The 18889-nt window shown below is 44.6% G+C and overlaps 1 protein-coding gene across 5 annotated transcripts in view; it reads left to right on the top strand.

Annotated features, from left to right (window-relative positions):
- gpbp1l1 (GC-rich promoter binding protein 1-like 1) overlaps positions 1-18889 on the top strand; it is a 130728-nt gene that overhangs the window by 75667 nt on the left and 36172 nt on the right. For all 5 annotated transcript variants that reach the window (XM_072510818.1, XM_072510819.1, XM_072510822.1 and 2 more), the window contains 2 exons: positions 7435-7575; positions 14284-14439. In XM_072510818.1, coding sequence (XP_072366919.1) covers positions 7435-7575; positions 14284-14439 — 297 coding nt within the window. The remainder of the gene's footprint in view (positions 1-7434; positions 7576-14283; positions 14440-18889) is intronic.

The raw sequence follows: 18889 nt of genomic DNA, 5'->3' as shown, positions 1-18889 counted from the left end.
ATAAGATCATGGCCGATCTGATGGTGGCCTCAGCTCTACTTTCCTGTCTGCCCCCCATTGCCTTTAACTTCATTGTCAATCAAAAATCTATCTAACCCGGCCTTAAATGAACCTACCTCCACTGCTCCCTGCCGAAGACAATTCCACAGACTAATAACCATTGGAGAAGAAAATCTTCCCATCTCCGTATTAAATGGGAGATTCCTTATTATTTAAACCATTTATTCTAGTTCTAGTATCTTTCATATGGGGAAACAACCTTGCAGCATCCACCCTGTCAAACCCCCTCAGGATTTTAAATGTTTTAATAGGATTGCATATCATTCTTCGAAGCTCTCCAGTGAATACAGGCCAAATCTGTCCAACCTTTAAGATAACTCCATTGTCCCAAGAATCTTTCAAGTAAGCATTCTCTTTAAAAAAAAAAAAAAAAAAAATTTTATTAAAGGTTTTCATAAAATATCAATAACAAAATGAGAAAGAAAAAGGAACCCAACAGGGTCAAGTACAAAACACAATCTAAAAAAAGCAACCCCCCCCCCCGTACATAAATAATAAATTAACATTAACCCCGACTTAACACAACAGGTGTATACACCCCCTCAAACCCTCCAGTGTAAATAACATAAACAAAAATGAAGTTAACCCCCCCCCGAGCTGCTGCTGCCATTGGCCAATGTCTATCGTTCTGCCAGAAAGTCTAAGAACGGTTGCCACCGCCTAAAGAACCCTTGTACCGACCCTCTCGAGGCGAATTTCACCCTCTCCAATTTAATGAACCCTGCCATATCGCTGATCCAGGATTCCACGCTTGGGTGCCTCGCATCTTTCCACTGAAGGAGAATCCTTCGCCGGGCTACCAGGGGGACACAGGCCAGAATTCCGGCCTCTTTCGCCTCCTGCACTCCCGGCTCCTCTGCCACTCCAAATATTGCGAGCCCCCATCCCGGTCTGACCCTGGATCCTACCACCTTCGACATCGTCCTCGCTACGCCCTTCCAAAATTCCTCCAGCGCTGGGCATGCCCAGAACATATGGGTGTGATTTGCTGGGCTCCCTGAGCACCTAACACACCTGTCCTCACCCCCAAAGAACTGGCTCATCCTTGTCCCGGTCATGTGTGCCCTGTGCAGCACCTTAAACTGTATGAGGCTGAGCCTCGCGCACTAAGAGGAAGAATGCACCCTCCCTAGGGCATCTGCCCACGTCCCCTCTTCGATCTCCTCTCCCAACTCCTCCTCCCACTTATCTTTCAACTCCACCACCGAGGCCTCCTCCTCCTCCTGCATCACCTGGTAAGTTTCCGAGATCTTCCCCACTCCCACCGCGCCCCCCCCCGAGAGCATCCTGTACTGTGTGTGGCAGTAGCCGCGGGAATTCCACCACCTGCCATCTGGCAAACTACCTTACCTGTAAGTACCTGAAGGTGTTCCTCAAAAACCTTGGAGCACCGTCGTTTTGATTGACTGCACCCTACCCGCCAAGGACAGCGGCAACGCGTCCCACCTCTTGAACTTCTCCTCCATTTGCTCCACCAGCCTTGTAAAGTTAAGCCTATGCAGGGCCCCCCAGCTCCTGGCCACCTGGACCCCCAAATATCTGAAGCTCCTCTCCGCCCTTTTTAGTGGGAGCTCGCCAATCCCCCTCTCCTGGTCCCCTAGCTGAACAACGAACAGCTCGCTCTTCCCCATATTGAGCTTGTACCCTGAAAAGTCCCCAAAATCCCTGAGGATCCTCATTTACCTCTGGCATTCCTCCCACCGGGTCCGCCACATACAGCAGCAGGTCGTCCACATAAAGCGACACCCTATGCTCCTCCCTGCCCCGCACCAACCCCCTCCAGTTCCTCAACTCTCTCAGTGCCATAGCCAGGGGTTCAATCGCCAGTGCAAAGAGCAGGGGGGACAGGGGACACCCCTGTCTCGTCCCTCGGTGCAACCAAAAGTACTCTGACCTCCTCCTATTTGTGGCCACACTCTCCATCGGGACCTCATACAACAGCCTAACCCACCTGACAAACCACTCCCCAAACCCGAACCTCTTCAGCACCTCCCGCAGGTACCCCCACTCTATCCTATCGAAGGCTTTCTCAGCGTCCATCGCCACCACTATCTCCGCCTCCCTCGCCGGCATCATGATACCGTTCAAAAGCCTCCGCACATTCGCGTTCAACTGTCTCCCCTTCACAAACCCCGTCTGATCTTCATGGATGATCTGCGGCCCTCAATCCTCGTGGCTAAGACCTTCGCCAGCATCTTGGCATCTACATTCAGCAAGGAAATTGGTCTGTAAGACCCACATTGCAGGGGATCCTTGTCCTGCTTCAGGATCAAGGCGATCAGTGCCCGGGACATCGTTGGGGGTAAAGCCACCCCCTCCCTTGCCCCATTAAAGGTCCTAACTAACGGCGGCCCCAACAGGTCTATATATTTTTTATAGAACTCGACCGGGAAACCGTCCGGCCCCGGTGCCTTCCCCGCCTGCATGCTTCCTATCCCTTTGATCAGCTCCTCCAGCCCAATTGGGGGCCCCCAGTCCCGCCACCAGTCCCTCTTCCACCTTTGGAAACCTCAATTGGTTCAGGAAACGGCCCATCCCTCCCTCCCTCCCGTGGGGGCTCGGATCGGTACAATTCCTCGTAGAAGTCCCTGAAGACCCCATTGATGCCAACCCCACTCCGCACCACGCTCCCTCCCCTGTCCTTGACTCCCCCGATCTCCCTACCTGCGTCCTGCTTTCGAAGCTGATGCGCCAGCATCCGGCTTGCAAGTAAGCATTCTCTGTGCTGCTTCTAATGCAATTATATCCTTTCTTAAGTAAGGAGACCAAAACTGTACACATACTCCAGACATGGTTCCACCAATGCCCTTACAACTAGCAAAACTTCCTTACTTGTATATTCTATTCTCCTTGCATTAAATGACAGCATTCCATTTGCCTTCCTAATCACCTGTATACTGTACCTGCATACTATTTTTTTTTTTTTTTGTGATTCATATACCAGGACACCTAGATCCCTTTACCACAATCTCTCTGGGCAAGCTGATATTTTCCTTCATTATATTACGTTTGCCAAATTTTGCCCACTCGCTTTCTATCTGTGTCCCTTTGCAGACTCCTTGGGTGCGATTCTTCCAGCACCGGGCCGGAGATTTCGCTGCAACTGCGCCACGACGCCGGCGTGCGATTCTCCGAGGTGCGGAGAATCAACACCATTTGCGCTGGCGCGTTTGGCGCGCCGCCGGTCGCGTGCCCGGATGAATCGAGCGGCTGCGCGGAAACGGCAGAGACCCGCTGGTGCCGTTCACCCCTGGTCGCTGCTGGCGGGAACTCTGCGCGAAGGGTCGGGGAGGCGGCCTGTGGGGCGGGGAAAAGTGCTCCCTCGGGGGAGGGGGGGCTTCTGATGGAGTCTGGCCCGCGATTGGGGCCCACTGATCGGCGGGCTGGCCGCTCTTTCTCTCCCCCCCGGCCAATTTGTTGCGCGGCCGGCCCCTGAACCCCTACGCCATGTTGCATCGGGGCCGGCGCGCTGAAGAAGTCCCCTGCGCAGGTTGGCGTGGCCCAGCTACGCATGCATGGGTTGGCGCGGAGCCCATTTGGCGCCGGGAAGGGAGGCTGGAGTGCCGTGAACTGCTCCAGCGCCGTGGGGGCCAGAATCGGTAGTCCCCGTGCCCGTGTAGTCCCCGTGCCCGTTTCGTGGCGTTCACGATGGCACAAACACTTAGTCTCCATTTAGGAGAATCGCGCCCCTCGTGTCCTCTTGACGGCTAACGCTCCTATCTATCTTTGTGTCATCAGCACATTTAGCAACCGTACATTCAGCATCTTCATTCAAGTAATAGACTGTACATAGTTGACACCCCAGCACCAATCCCTGTGATACTCCACCTATTGCAGCTAGCTGACCTGAAAATTACCCTTTTATTCCAACTATCTACTTCCTGGTAGCCAACCAATCCTTTATCCATGCTAGCACCTTAACTCCTACACCATAAGCACTTATTTTGTGCAGTAACCTTTTTATATGGCACTTTGCCAAAATGCCTTATGGAAATCCAAGTACATTGCATCCACGGGTGCTTCTTTATCCACATCGCTTGTTACTTCCTCAAAGAACTCTAAGAAATTAGTCAAATATGAGTTCCCTTTCTCAAAACCAGATTCGCATCAAGATTTTCCAAGTTACTTGCTATAACCTCAATAGTAGATTTTAGTATATTCTCCATGACAGATGTTAGGCTAAATGGCCTGTAGTTTCTTCTTACTGTCTCCCTCCCTTGAATAGATGAGTTGTGTTTGCCTTTTGCAAATCTGGTAGGACCTTTTCAGAATTTAGGGAATTATGGAAGATTACACAGAATGTATCTACTATATTTGCAGCCACTTGTTCTCCAGGTCCAGGGGACCTGTTAGCCATTGATTCTAGTAGTTCTCTGAGTACCTTTTTTCCCTGACTCTCTCCATTTCAACTGTTGATTTACAAGTAGTTTTTAGATGATTTTGCGTCTTCTGAAGTGATCTTCAGAACCGTAATATCCACTCAACGCATCCACCATTTCTTGATTTCTCATTATTAGTTCCTCAGACTGGCACTCTGGAGGCCAATGCTCACTTTTTAATTGCTCTTTTCCTTATAAAATTTTTGTCAAATCGCTTACTATCTGTTTTTATATTTCTAACTAGCTTTCTCTCATAATCTAATTTCTCCTTTTTTAGTAATTCTTTGCTTTAAAAAAAATTCTGCCCAAACTCCTGCCCTTTCACTAATCTTCACAGGATCGTACACTTTTTTTTTTCTTTCAATTTGATACTATCTTTAACTTTTAGTTAGCCACAGATGCTGCTTCCTCATTGTCTTTCTTTCTCAATGGAGTGTATCTTGGCTGAGATTTCTGAAATGTCTTCTTAAAGGTCTGCCACTGCTGACCTACTCCTTAACCTAATTTCCCAGTTCACTTTAGCCAGCTCTTCCTTCATACCCTGGCAATTGCCTTTATTTAAGTTAAAAACACAGTTATGATTACTGCTACATTGAGCTCCTTCATTGAGATTATTGAGTAATCCTTTCTCAATGCACGTTACCAGGTCTAAGATAGCTTGCTATTTGGCTCTAGAATAGGGATTCCAAAATTGTTGGTTGAGACCCTCTGGGGTTGTGAGACAATATTCTGGGGATGGAGGTCCAGGGCAGCAATTGCTGCTGTGGGGTAATGACTTGAGTGCAAAGAGCTGCGAAGCCTCATTAAATTCTTGTTTTTTTTTGTAATGGTAGGTATAGCCTAATGGGCAGATTTCTGTGCCGTATTGACTGTGAAAAGGGACGTGTATATAAAAAAAACCCCTGCAGTTTAAAGACTTCCCACCACACTCAATCTTACTTCCCATGCTACTCAGCAGCTGAAGATCACCCAAACCAGCACCGTCACATTGCCCACCCACTCATTTAATTTAATTTTCTTGTAATTTCTAGGGGTATATATGATTTGATGCCAAAAATACCATTTATTGTCTTAGGGCAGTGTTTTTCCATTTTTACCAACCAGCTGACCTTCGCGACCCACGCCGGCTGACCTTCGCGGCCCACGCTGGCTGACCGGCGCGACCCACCATTTTCTCTTACCTTGTTTGTTGCTGACAAAAATGGAGGAAATGGTTTTGGGTCCCTTTGACCCCCCCAAACTTGTTTTTAAAAAAAAAAAAAGCAAAAAGGCTGTGACCATATTATAAAAAAAATAAAAAATGCGGCTGCACTGCGCATGCGTGCCCGATCATCGTTTTGCGCATGCACACCGATGATCGGACACGCATGCGCAGTGCGGCCGAATTTCTTTTAATATGTTCCTGGCCATTTTGAAGGCCGCTTGCAGACGGCATAGCTAAAAGCCGGCTGTTGCGTGCAGATTTGCACGGTCGGGAGCACCGTGACGGATGGCTCCCCGACACCCGCCCGTGACCTACCCGTGGATCGCACCCCCAAGTTTGACAATGCCTGTGTTAGGGTGTCGATGCTTGGTGGAGTTGTATGGCAACCATCTGACCTGAATTTTAACTGGGTTGTTGTAGGCTTACATTAACACTGCAATGAAGTTACTGTGAAAATCCCCTAGTCACCACATTCCAGCACCTGTTCGGGTACACTGAGGGAGAATTTACAATGTCCAATTCACCGAACAAACACATCTTTCAGGACTTGTGGGAGGAAACTGGAGCATATTTTGTATGTTAATGGCATCAAGGGCAATTTCAAGGCTTTAACTCTTTAGGAAGGAGCAGAAAGATTTTCATCATATTTTCACTTCGCCTGCAAAGTTAAACCATTGAAGTAGTTAGAATGCCGCATATTTTATGGAGAATCTGATTTGAGCATCTCTTCTATAGGAGAGATTGAATTACCCATGTTGACTTCTGTCTCTTTTAATAATAATAATGACCACAGTGTGTGAGTGTACCCCGTGTATTGGACAAATGATCACACAAGTATTCGGTTCAATCACAATCTATTTATTAGACACCAGGTTAGTATATATTTAAGAAATCACACGCTCATGCATTCTAAGACTATGACTATCGATTTGAACGACCTTGACTTAACTTCCAAATGACCGGCTTGGTGCAGCGTAGATAAGGCCTTTTCTGTTTCCTCACATATTGTGGCTGGAACTCCGCTAGGTCGTCTGCTGAATGGTCGTCTTTTGGTTGATGTCGCGGGTCGTTGAACTTGGCTGATGTTGATAGCTGTGCTGCAGTTGGTGGTCAGGAGCCAGTCCAAAAGAGACTGAATGCTAGTTGCGCAGTTCTTCTTATCCTCCGATCTTTCGCGCCCTTTTCGGCGGTTCCAGGTGGGGATCCAATGGATCAAAAGGGTTTTGATCACCCTAATCGATCCTGGCCAATTAGAGGTGGGTACCTTGATGGCTGGGCGGGTCCTAATTGACCATGGCCGTTAGTGTCCAAGGCACATCGGCCTTCCCAAATAAGGCAAACGGGCGCCCTCGAGTCTGCCACTTATTGTTAGTTTCTATCTGGAGCCCATTGTACCAGGCGGACCTTTGAGTGGCCTTCAGCAGGTGTGTGTTCCTGCATAAGTTTGAGCTGTTGTTTGCAAATACACAAACTGTGTCTTGTCTGTGTCCCAAAACCTGACCACAATTACCACCATTCTTTGCGGGTGGCCATTTTAGATGACCACACCCACAATTATGTGAAAAAGATACTTTCTATCTGATACTGTCTATTTTAAGGATAAACTGCAAACTACACTTGAAACCCAAATGGATCTGCTAACACACTTTTGTAGCCCATCAGTTTACTCATGCTTCGTAAAGGTCTTGTTGATTCTGATGCGTTTTGAGATCCTGAAAGATTCTCCTTAATCTTCAACTCTGAGAATAAATAATGTGAGTTTTCCTTTTCCCCATATGTTTTCAAATGTAGCCAGGACCATGGAAATCTACTGGAAGGGAGAACAAACCTGGCTTATTTTACTCTGGCCAAGATTCAGCATTTACAAGTCCCATTGCGATGATCAAACCTTCAGTACAGTTCAGCAGTAGTTGTCACATCTCTCCAAAAGAGGTAAGATTGTAATACATACAATTCAATTTTAATTTGTGTTCTATGTTATTGTCATTTATCTCCTTCATGACTTAATTAAAATCTGCTCTGAACGTTATTTTGGAACTGCCAGTCTGTTTGAGGTCCCAAAATACTTCAATATTCAATAGTGATCTAGAACTGTTTCGTTTTTTGTTTGTGGTGCACAACTCCGTGAGAGAACAGTTGTGTGCAAGGGCGGCACGGTAGCACAGTATTTAGCACTGTTGCTTCACAGCGCCAGGGACCCTGGTTCGATTCCTGCATAGGGTCACTGTTTGTGCGGAATCTGCACGTTCTCCCCGTGTCTGGCTTTCCACCGGGTGCTCCGGTTTCCTCCCACAAGTCCCAGAAGACGTGTTGTTAGGGTGAATTCAGAATGTCCAATTCACCTATGTTTGCCCGAACAGGCGCCATAGTGTGGTGACTGGGATTTTCACAGTAACTTCATTGCAGTGTTAATGTAAGCCTACTTGTGACACCAATAAAGATTATGATGTCAATTGGTGGAACTTGTTTTGGTATTACTTTCATTGCAGATTATGGACGAGGAAGTGTTTATCTAAAGGCGTTGTGTTTTAAGATACTATGCTACTCCATTTTGTTCTCTTTGTCAATGCCTCATATACAGGGAACATAGCAACAGGAGTTGAGCCATTCAAGTCCTTGTTCCTGTTCTGCCATTCAAATGGATCATGACTGATCTCGCCTGCATATCAATTTACATGCTGCTGTTCTATCTCTTTTGATGCAATATATATCGAGCGTGAATATTTCAGTTGATGCAACATTGTCATGAGTTGCAGATTTCCATCATCTTTAGCGTGAAGATTTGTTTCCTGATTTTTGCTCCTAAATGGGCTTGCACAAGTTTGAAGATTCTGGCTTCCTGGTTCTTGCACATGAAGGGTTAAAATCCCAGAGAAAATAGATTATTTGTATCTATCATGTTGAACTCATGACTATTTTCAATACCGTGCTTAGATCATCGTTCGAATATATAAACTTGAGGGAACGCAAGCCAAACTTATGCTACAATGTACCTATGTTTTTAAGTGCTGGTATAATTTTGATGAATCTGTGCTCTACCCCTTCCCTGGGCAATATTATTTTATTTAGAGTTGGTGCCTAAAACTGAGTGCAACCATCCAAATACAGTCTCACCAATGCTCTCTATAACTTGAGGATTGCTTATTCATTATTGGATTCTGGCTACCTTGAGATAAAGGTAAAATCTCAGTAAAATAAAAGCAAAATACTGCTGTTGTTGGAATTTTGAAATGAAAACAGCAGGTGCTGGAAGTACGCAGCTGGCCATGCCTCTTTCTCTCCGCGCGCCGTGCCCCCCCCCCCCAACCTCATGCTGCCAGATCTGCTGAGTATAGACAATATTCCAATTGCCTTTTCGATTACCTTTTTGTACCTGTGATTTATGTATATAGAACTTTAAATCTCACTGATCTTTCACAACTTTTGTCATCTTTAAGAGAATTTTGAGTTGTTTTTCCTTGGGTTCCAAGTGGATAAGCTCACACTTATTACGGAGCACTAATTATATGTTTTGCTCATTTACTTAGTCTATCTGTATCTCTTTGTATGGGTGAGGTGAGAATGACTGACTGCCCTTGACATCAAGGCAGCATTTTACTGAGTATTGCATCAAGGAGCGCGAGCAAAACGAGTCAATGGGAATCAGGGAGATAACTCTCTGCTGGTTGGAGTCATACCTGGCACAAAGGAAGATGGTTGTGGTGGTTGGAGGCCAATCATCTCCGCTCCAGGACAGCACTGAAGGAGTTCCTCTGGGCGGCACGGTAGCACAGTGGTTAGCACTAGTGCTTCACCGCGCCGGGGTCCCAGGTTCAATTCCTGCTTGGGTCACTGTCTGTCTGTGCGGTGTCTGCACTTTCTCCCCGTGTCTGTATGGGTTTCCTCCCACAAGTCCCGAAAGACTTGCTGTTGGGTAATTTGGACATTCTGATTTCTCCCTCTGTGTACCCGAACGGGCGCCAGAATGTGGCGACCAGGGGATTTTCACAGTAACTTCATTGCAGTGTTAATGTATGCCGACTTGTGACAATAAAGATTATTAAAACATTAGTGTATTAGGTCTAACCATCTTCAGCTACTTCATCAATGACCTTCCTTCCATCACCAGGTCAGAAGTGGAGATGTTTATGGATGACTGCACAATGTTCAGCACCATTTGTAACTCCTCAAATAATAAAGCAGTCCATGTCCAAATGCAACACAACTGGACAATATCCAGCCTTGGGCTAACAAGTGGCAAGTTGCATTCACGCCACACACCATCTCTTACAGGAGAGGACCTAACTAATGTCCCATGAGATTCAATGGCATTACAATTGTTGAATCTGCCACTATTAATATCCTGGGAGTTCCCGTTGAACAGAAACTGAACTGGACTAGCCATATTGTGGCTACAAGAGCAGGTCAGAGGATCCGAATCCTGTGGCAATTAACTCGCCTCCTGTCTCCCTAAAGCATGTCCATCATCTGCAAGGCACAAGTCAGGAGTCTGATGGAATACTCTCCCTTGCCTGGACGAGTGCAGCTCAAGTAACACTGAAGAAGCTCAACACCATCCAGGGCAAAGTGGCTGGATGATTGGTATGCCTTTTACAAACATTCAGTCCCTCTGCCACCAATGAACAGTGGCAGCTATGTGTACCATCTACATGCTGCACTGCAGGAACTCACCAAGGCTCCTAAAGTAACACCTTCCAAACCCACGACCATGACCATCTCTTAAGGACAAGAGAGCAGGGTCCCCTCCAAGAAGTGATGTTCCCATTCACCATCCTGAATTGGAAATATTCTTCACTGTCGCGAGGTCAATCCTGGAACTCCCTCCTGAAAAGCACTATGGGTGTACCTATGCCTCCGGGACTGCAGTGGTCCAAGAAGACAGCTCACCACAACCTTCTCATGGACAACTAGGGAAGGGCAACAAATGCTGACCCAGAAAAAAAGTCCCCGCTTGCACCCACACAGTTGATTGTCATTTTGTGCAGAACTAGATATGCAATGCTCTTTTCTCCATTGATCAATAATATATACAGCGAGAAACTGCGATCAGTGCTGATCCTTTGGTAATATTGTCCTGTTTTACCAATCGAAGGATTAACCCATCAACCTGACTCTGTCCCTACCTCCTAAATAGCTACCAACCCATTAAGTTGGTCTTCAATTATATGCACTCTTTCTATTTGCAAACCTCCTGTGCATATTCTTACCAAATTCATGTAGATGACATACACAATTCCCTTTTCCACTATGTTAATGAGTTATGTAAAATAAAAGTCAAGTAGCGATGTGTTTGAAAATCAAAAATCTATCTGAACAAAATGCTTTTGGATATTCTAACTGCAAAAGCATGGATCTTGAATAGGAGTCTGGAGAACTATAGAACATAGAGCCACAGTATATTTCAGTATTAATGAAAATAACTAGCATCTTGGGGCAAGCACTACTTCTATAAAAGAGTGACATGCTCACAATTTTTGACTAGATTAATTTATTTCAGTTAAAGTTATTTATTTAGTGGGTAGTGCAGTGGTTAGCACTGCTGCCTCACTGCACCGAGGACCTGGGTTCGATCCCGGTCCCGGGTCACTGACATGGAGTTTGCACATTCTCCCCTTGCATGCATGGGTCTCACCCCCATACCTCCAAAAGATGTGCAAATAGGTGGATTGGCCACGCTAAATTGCCCTTAATTGGGGGGAAAAAAAGAATTGGGTCATTTAAATTTTTTAATTTAATTTATTTGGCTGATTTGGTATGTAAATATGGTAAATCGCATGTCTTCTGCTAGTTTAGAAATCTGCCACGGTCTGACATGTTTGTAGTAATGTGACACAACATTTACATCAAGAATGTACAAGCTGTATGAACTGTCTTTGACTCTGGCTCTTTTGTTTTTAACTTCCACTCTGGTGCCTCCTTGTGGCCAGAAGAACAGAATTCTAAGCTGTTCCCAGTGCTTGCAGCAGATACTGAGTGAAGGGTCAGACTTTTATTTTGCAACTCTTGTGCTGTGCACATGTGTTTTGACGTGGAAATTCTTCATGTGCTACTTTAAATTGATCAGGCAAAGGAGAGTGCCTCACCTCTTTCCCCCCCCCCCCCCCCCCGCGCAAAAAAAAGCCTGTCCACCATCTACTAGGCACACAGCAGGAGGTTAATGGAATACTCTCCACTTGCTTGGATGAGTGCAGCTCCAATAACACTCGAGGCGTGACACTATCCAGGACAAAGCAACCCACTTGGTTGCTCATCCTTCCGCAAACATTCAAACCCTCCACCACTGACGAACAGTGGCAGCCATGTGTACCATCGACAAGGTGCACTCCAGTAACTCACCAAGGTTACTTACACAGTACCTTCCAAACCCACGACTATTGCCATCTAGAAGAGCAGCAGATACCTGGGAACCCCACCACCTGGCGGTTCTCCTCCAAGTCACTCACCACCCTGACTTGGAAATATATCACCGTTTCTTCGCTGTCGCTGGGGCAAAATCCTGGAACTCCCTCCCTAATAGCACAGTGGGTGTGCCTGCACCTCAAGGACTGCAGAGGTTCAAGAAGGCAACTCACCACCACCTTCTGAAGGGCACCGAGGGGTGGGCAATAAATGCTGGCCGAACCAGCGATGCCCACATCCGTAAATTAATCATTTTGAACCTTGCTGTGCAAGTGGGTTCTTATATTTGCTTACATTATGAAACAATTATATTTCCTTGGTGGTGAAGCAGTGTGGGACTTTTGAAGATGTGCAAGTCATTATAGAGATTCAAGTTATTTTTCAGAAAATTGGGAAATGGGATGGTCCATTGAACTTGGAATTGAAGAGCATTGATACACCAAAGTAGGGAACATGTTTTCTTGCTCATATGAAAAAGCTGAAACTCACCTGAAAATGCTTAATATTATCGGATTGTAGACAGCCAGGTTATTTAACTTGCTCACTTATTTGCTATCACAGACCAAACTAATACTAACTCCTACTTTATCTGTTGCTAAGATAGTATTCTTCCACAACTGGCACTTCATTTACTTATGTTCTGACCTCCACACTGCTGCTCAAACCTAATCTATATAGTTTTCATTTTGGTGATTAATTTCTCCTGTGCCCTTCTCAATTACCTAAAGTGTCTTTACAAACTTGAGGTAATCCAGTGCTCCATGTCCCACACATCAATCCGATCATCTCTGCCTTTTCCAAGTTGTGTTTTTTTTTTTTTTGTTGCGCCACACTGACTTAACTTTAAGATGTTTGTCATCAAGCTCTTTCAAAGCATTGCTTCACTCCATCTGAGTAGTCTAGATCATTATGCTCTGCTTTTCTGACCTTGGAATGCTTTTTCTTACTTGTTCTTTCTGGCCTGAAATGTCACATCTAAGCAATTGTACATTGACGCTTCCTTTCCTGAAAATGCATCTCCTTCCATCCCCCAATGCCGTCACCCCTATAACTACTTTGTTTCCTGCTCTATATGTACTTTCAGTAAGTTTAAAAACATATTTGCATAAATGAATTGTGAAAATATGAAATACATCACCCCAGAAATCAATTGATATAAAGTTGTTGTGGTGAAGTTCTACGAATTGACCACCGGAGACTCAAATACAGGCTATCTCAGGTACAGGTTATGATTGTTTTATTCTTCCAGCATGGAGGGAGAGCACCATCTCGGAGAGACATCAGAAGGAGCACTCTGCTAACTCCGAGATTAGAATTATGCACTGTGTATCACATACACAGAAGGTTTACATTGACCAGGTGTCTTTGTTCCAGGTACAGGATCCACCAAGCATAACACTATCTATCTTTTCCCTTTTCTCCCAGAGGCTAACTTCATCTGTTCTGGCTTGGTGACTGTTCTTCCACTGACTCAGGCCCGTGAGGAAAGCAAAGTTCATTAGGCAAAGCATCCTATTGATATGGGCCCCTAGGGCGTAAATGTTCACCAGTATTGAATTTACTGTCCATGTAAGCATTTAACTAGTGGCATCTTTAGTTTTAATCTCTTTTTTTTTTTAATAAATCAATTTTATTTCCCTTCACAAAGTCAAATGATATTAAGATTTCTGGACAAGAGGTAGGAGTTGAGATTAAAACAGTGAAGAGCTGTCATGCCCAACAAAAAATTGCAGAGCAGAAATGATTCTTGTCTAAGTCCTCAAATTTGTTTGCTTTTTATTTCGGAAACTCTTTATCAATCATTAATTGATAAAGTGACCTATTCTGGTTATAAAGCTTGTACGTTGTCTTCATAGGCCCAAAATGAAATCTGATATTTGTTTCTTTGCATTCACAAAATTAGTTGAACATACTTTGTAGCCAAGATCATATATCTCTGGAAACCAAAGCCTTGCTTCTCCCTACTAATGTCATAAATAGTCAGTGATGCAGCTTTACATATTTTATCTGCTTGTTTTACAGAATCTGTCTCCGAAATCTGGTGCTGATTTGCTGTTCACATGCACTAGAACAGTTGGCAAAAATCTGAAATAAAATTCCTTGTACAATTCTGGTTCATGAATCCCATCATTATGAATTTCAAGGATGTAACACAAGGAGGCCAATCACATTTTTTAGTTTTGGAAAATGCTATCACTGAAGTTTGGTAATTCTGAAACATACTTCCATTTTTCTTTTCAGATTCCTTCAAGTACCACTCCTCCAATAGAGATCAGCACATGTCGTGTAATGAAACTGACTCGGGTAAAGACAGACAAGAAGAGTGAGTTTCTGAAGGCACTGAAAGATGACCGAAACGATGAAATGTCAGAACACAGAGATTTCGACAAATTGGAAGTTAGTGAAATAATTGATCTACCTTTCAACTTTATGGTTGGTTTGGTTGCAAATGAGTCATACAAAGAAAATTAAATTATTTCCTGTTGGAAGTTAGTAACTATTGTACAGGTAACTATTGTTAGGACAGTTGAGTGAAAGCTATAGATTCTTAGACCTTTCGGAATCCTGCTGTCCTGTATTACTGGCATGATGGGAAGGAGGTGAAAGTACTCACTTTTGCAATCTGTTTCTTGTTAACATGTCTATGTGCCGCTGATTAGAAAATAGTGATAGTTTGAAATAACGCAGAAAAGGGTGATTGCTGCCTGCAAGTCAAATTCAGTTTACAGCAGATACTATTTCCAAGTCACCTGAAAGTTTGTGCATTTTTCCCCTCATTCTTTTGTTTTGCCTGACCAAGCTGGTGTCCTCATTTTACTCCTCTGCTTCTTGTTTGGAAAAGCAAAGATACTGATGAATTCTTGATAGAAAATTGGATGAAAATTACAAATATTTTTTAAAAAATAAATTTAGAGCACCCAATTCATTTTTTCAATTAAGGGGCAATTTAGCGTGGCCAATCCACCAACCCTGTACATCTTTGGATTGTGGGGGGCGATACCCACGCAAACACCAGGCGAATGTGCAAACTCCACGGCAGCAGATAATCTTGGGGGATTTCAGTGTAATGATCCAGATGATGAAAACACAACATGTGTATCCAAATTAAAATGTTATATGACTTGGAGATGGCGTTTGCAAAAATTGCTGCTCATTTTGGTGGTAATAGACTTGTAGTTGCAGTGCAGTTGAATTGTGTTGCTGTGGTGTATTGTTTAGATTGTATATGTGCAGATGTGGATAATGAATCCAGTGGCAGGACACCAGTTGAATGAACAGCTCTGTCTTGGATGCTGTTGAGTTGCTTCAGCATTGTGGCTGCACCCGACCAGGAAAATAGTGAATATTTCATTACATTCCTTACTTGAGCTATATAGGTGGTGGAGAATCTTTTGAGGAGTCAAAGGTGAACCATTTATCACACAGCATGAATGGCAAGTTTTTTCCCCATCTTTTTTGTACATTTCTGTGTTTGGTAAAGAAACAAACAATTGCTGATGAACCATTGACCAAATACTTAACTTCTGCCCTAAAACATCCAACCCTGGTGGCATCAGAACCATTCACACTGTTAGCTGAAGCCGTTGAATGGATTGTGAACTTCTACATCAAATTATAATTGCTTCCTCAGCCATAGGAATAAAACCCATCAGCAATTCATCATGCATTTTGGAGAATATGTACAAATTATTAATCAATTTTACATGGGTTTATGTAGTCTGCTTAATTATTACATGTGTCCTGAGTGTAGCTTATTGATTATGAATGTTCAGAGTATCTCAATGAGGATAGATTTGATAGTGGTAATAGTCCCACATTTTCATCTTTTGTTATGGAACCTATTCCCAACAGCATTGCCATTTTATGATATCTATTTGAGAGCAACTGTTAAAACATTTGACAGAGCTGTGCAAATTGATTTCTAATTAAGAACTCCATCACCCATCCACCATTTTGGATTACCATTTTTCACTGAGCTAGATTTTGTAGTCAGCAGTGAAGATGTGGTCTTGTCGCTGATCGAGAAGAAAGCTGCCCACAAAAGACCTAGCAATTGCAATAGCCTGGATTTCCCCTTTTTCTGAATGCATTTTAAATCTTGCACCAAATCAAGGGGATCATAGAACATAGAACAATACAGCACAGTACAGACCCTTCGGCCCACCATGTTGCACCGAAACAAAAGCCATCTAACCTACACTATGCCATTATCATCCATACGTTTATCCAATAAACTTTTAAATGCCCTCAATGTTGGCGAGTTCACTACTGTAGCAGGTAGGGCATTCCACAGCCTCACTACTCTTTGCGTAAAGAACCTACCTCTGACCTATATCTATTACCCCTCAGTTTAAAGCTATGTCCCCTCGCGCCAGCCATTTCCATCCGTGGGAGAAGGCTCTCACTGTCCACCCTATCTAACCCCCTGATCATTTTGTATGCATCTATTAAGTCTCCTCTTAACCTTCTTCTCTCCAACGAAAACAACCTCGAGTCCATCAGCCTTTCCTCATAAGATTTTCCCTCCATACCAGGCAACATCCTGGTAAATCTCCTCTGCACCCGCTCCAAAGCCTCCACGTCCTTCCTATAATGCGGTGACCAGAACTGTACGCAATACTCCAAATGCGGCCGTACCAGAGTTCTGTACAGCTGCAACATGACCTCCCGACTCCGGAACTCAATCCCTCTACCAATAAAGGCCAACACTCCATAGGCCTTCTTCACAACCCTATCAACCTGGGTGGCAACTTTCAGGGATCTATGTACATGGACACCTAGATCCCTCTGCTCATCCACACTTTCAAGAACTTTACCATTAGCCAAATATTCCGCATTCCTGTTATTCCTTCCAAAGTGAATCACCTCACACTTCTCTACATTAAACTCCATTTGCCACCTCTCAGCCCAGCTCTGCAGCTTATCTATATCCCTCTGTAACCTGCTACATCCTTCCACACTATCGACAACACCACCGACTTTAGTATCGTCTGCAAATTTACTCACCCACCCTTCTGCGCCTTCCTCTAGGTCATTGATAAAAATGACAAACAGCAACGGCCCCAGAACAGATCCTTGTGGTACTCCACTTGTGACTGTACTCCATTCTGAACATTTCCCATCAACCACCACCCTCTGTCTTCTTTCAGCTAGCCAATTTCTGATCCACATCTCTAAATCACCCTCAATCCCCAGCCTCCGTATTTTCTGCAATAGCCTACCGTGGGGAACCTTATCAAACGCTTTGCTGAAATCCATATACACCACATCAACTGCTCTACCCTCATCTACCTGTTCAGTCACCTTCTCAAAGAACTCGATAAGGTTTGTGAGGCATGACCTACCCTTCACAAAGCCATGCTGACTATCCCTGATCATATTATTCCTATCTAGATGATTATAAATCTTGTCTCTTATAATCCCCTCCAAGACTTTACCCACTACAGACGCTCACCGGTCTATAGTTGCTGGGGTTGTCTCTGCTCCCCTTTTTGAACAAAGGGACCACATTTGCTGTCCTCCAGTCCTCTGGCACTATTCCTGTAGCCAATGATGACATAAAAATCAAAGCCAAAGGTCCAGCAATCTCTTCCCTGGCCTCCCAGAGAATCCTAGGATAAATCCCATCAGGTCCCGGGAACTTATCTATTTTCAGCCTGTCCAGAATTGCCAACACCTCTTCCCTACGTACCTCAATGCCATCTATTCTATTAGCCTGGGGCTCAGCATTCTCCTCCACAACATTATCTTTTTCCTGAGTGAATACTGACGAAAAATATTCATTTAGTATCTCGTCTATCTCTTCAGACTCCACACACAATTTCCCATCCCTGTCCTTGACTGGTCCTACTCTTTCCCTAGTCATTCGCTTATTCCTGACATACCTATAGAAAGCTTTTGGGTTTTCCTTGATCCTTCCTGCCAAATACTTCTCATGTCCCCTCCTTGCTCGTCTTAGCTCTCTCTTTAGATCCTTCCTCGCTACCTTGTAACTATCCATCGCCCCAACTGAAACTTCACACCTCATCTTCACATAGGCCTCCTTCTTCCTCTTAACAAGAGATTCCACTTCCTTGGTAAACCACGGTTCCCTCGCTCGACGCCTTCTTCCCTGCCTGACCGGTACATACTTATCAAGAACACGCAGTAGCTGATCCTTGAACAAGCCCCAGTTATCCAGTGTGCCCAACACTTGCAGCCTACTTCTCCACCTTATCCCCCCTAAGTCACGTCTAATGGCATCATAATTGCCCTTCCCCCAGCTATAACTCTTGCCCTGCGGTGTATACTTATCCCTTTCCATCATTAACGTAAACGTCACCGAATTGTGGTCACTGTCCCCAAAGTGCTCTCCTACCTCCAAATCCAACACCTGGCCTGGTTCATTACCCAAAACCAAATCCAACGTGGCCTCGCCTCTTGTTGGCCTGTCAACATATTGTTTCAGGAAACCCTCCTGCACACACTGTACAAAAAACGACCCATCTATTGTACTCGAACTATATCTTTTCCAGTCAATATTTGGAAAGTTAAAGTCTCCCATAATAACTACCCTGTTACTTTCGCTCTTATCCAGAATCATCTTCGCCATCCTTTCCTCTACATCCCTAGAACTATTAGGAGGCCTATAAAAAACTCCCAACAGGGTGACCTCTCCTTTCCTGTTTCTAACTTCAGCCCATACTACCTCGGCAGAAGAGTCCCCATCTAGCATCCTCTCCGCCACCGTAATACTGCTCTTGACTAGCAGCGCCACACCTCCCCCTCTTTTGCCTCCTTCTCTGAGCTTACTAAAACACCTAAACCCCGGAACCTGCAACATCCATTCCTGTCCCTGCTCTATCCA

The sequence above is a fragment of the Scyliorhinus torazame genome, chromosome 7 (genome assembly GCF_047496885.1).
Source record: "Scyliorhinus torazame isolate Kashiwa2021f chromosome 7, sScyTor2.1, whole genome shotgun sequence".
Taxonomy (NCBI): domain Eukaryota; kingdom Metazoa; phylum Chordata; class Chondrichthyes; order Carcharhiniformes; family Scyliorhinidae; genus Scyliorhinus; species Scyliorhinus torazame.
This window is presented reverse-complemented; position numbering and strand designations above follow the sequence as displayed.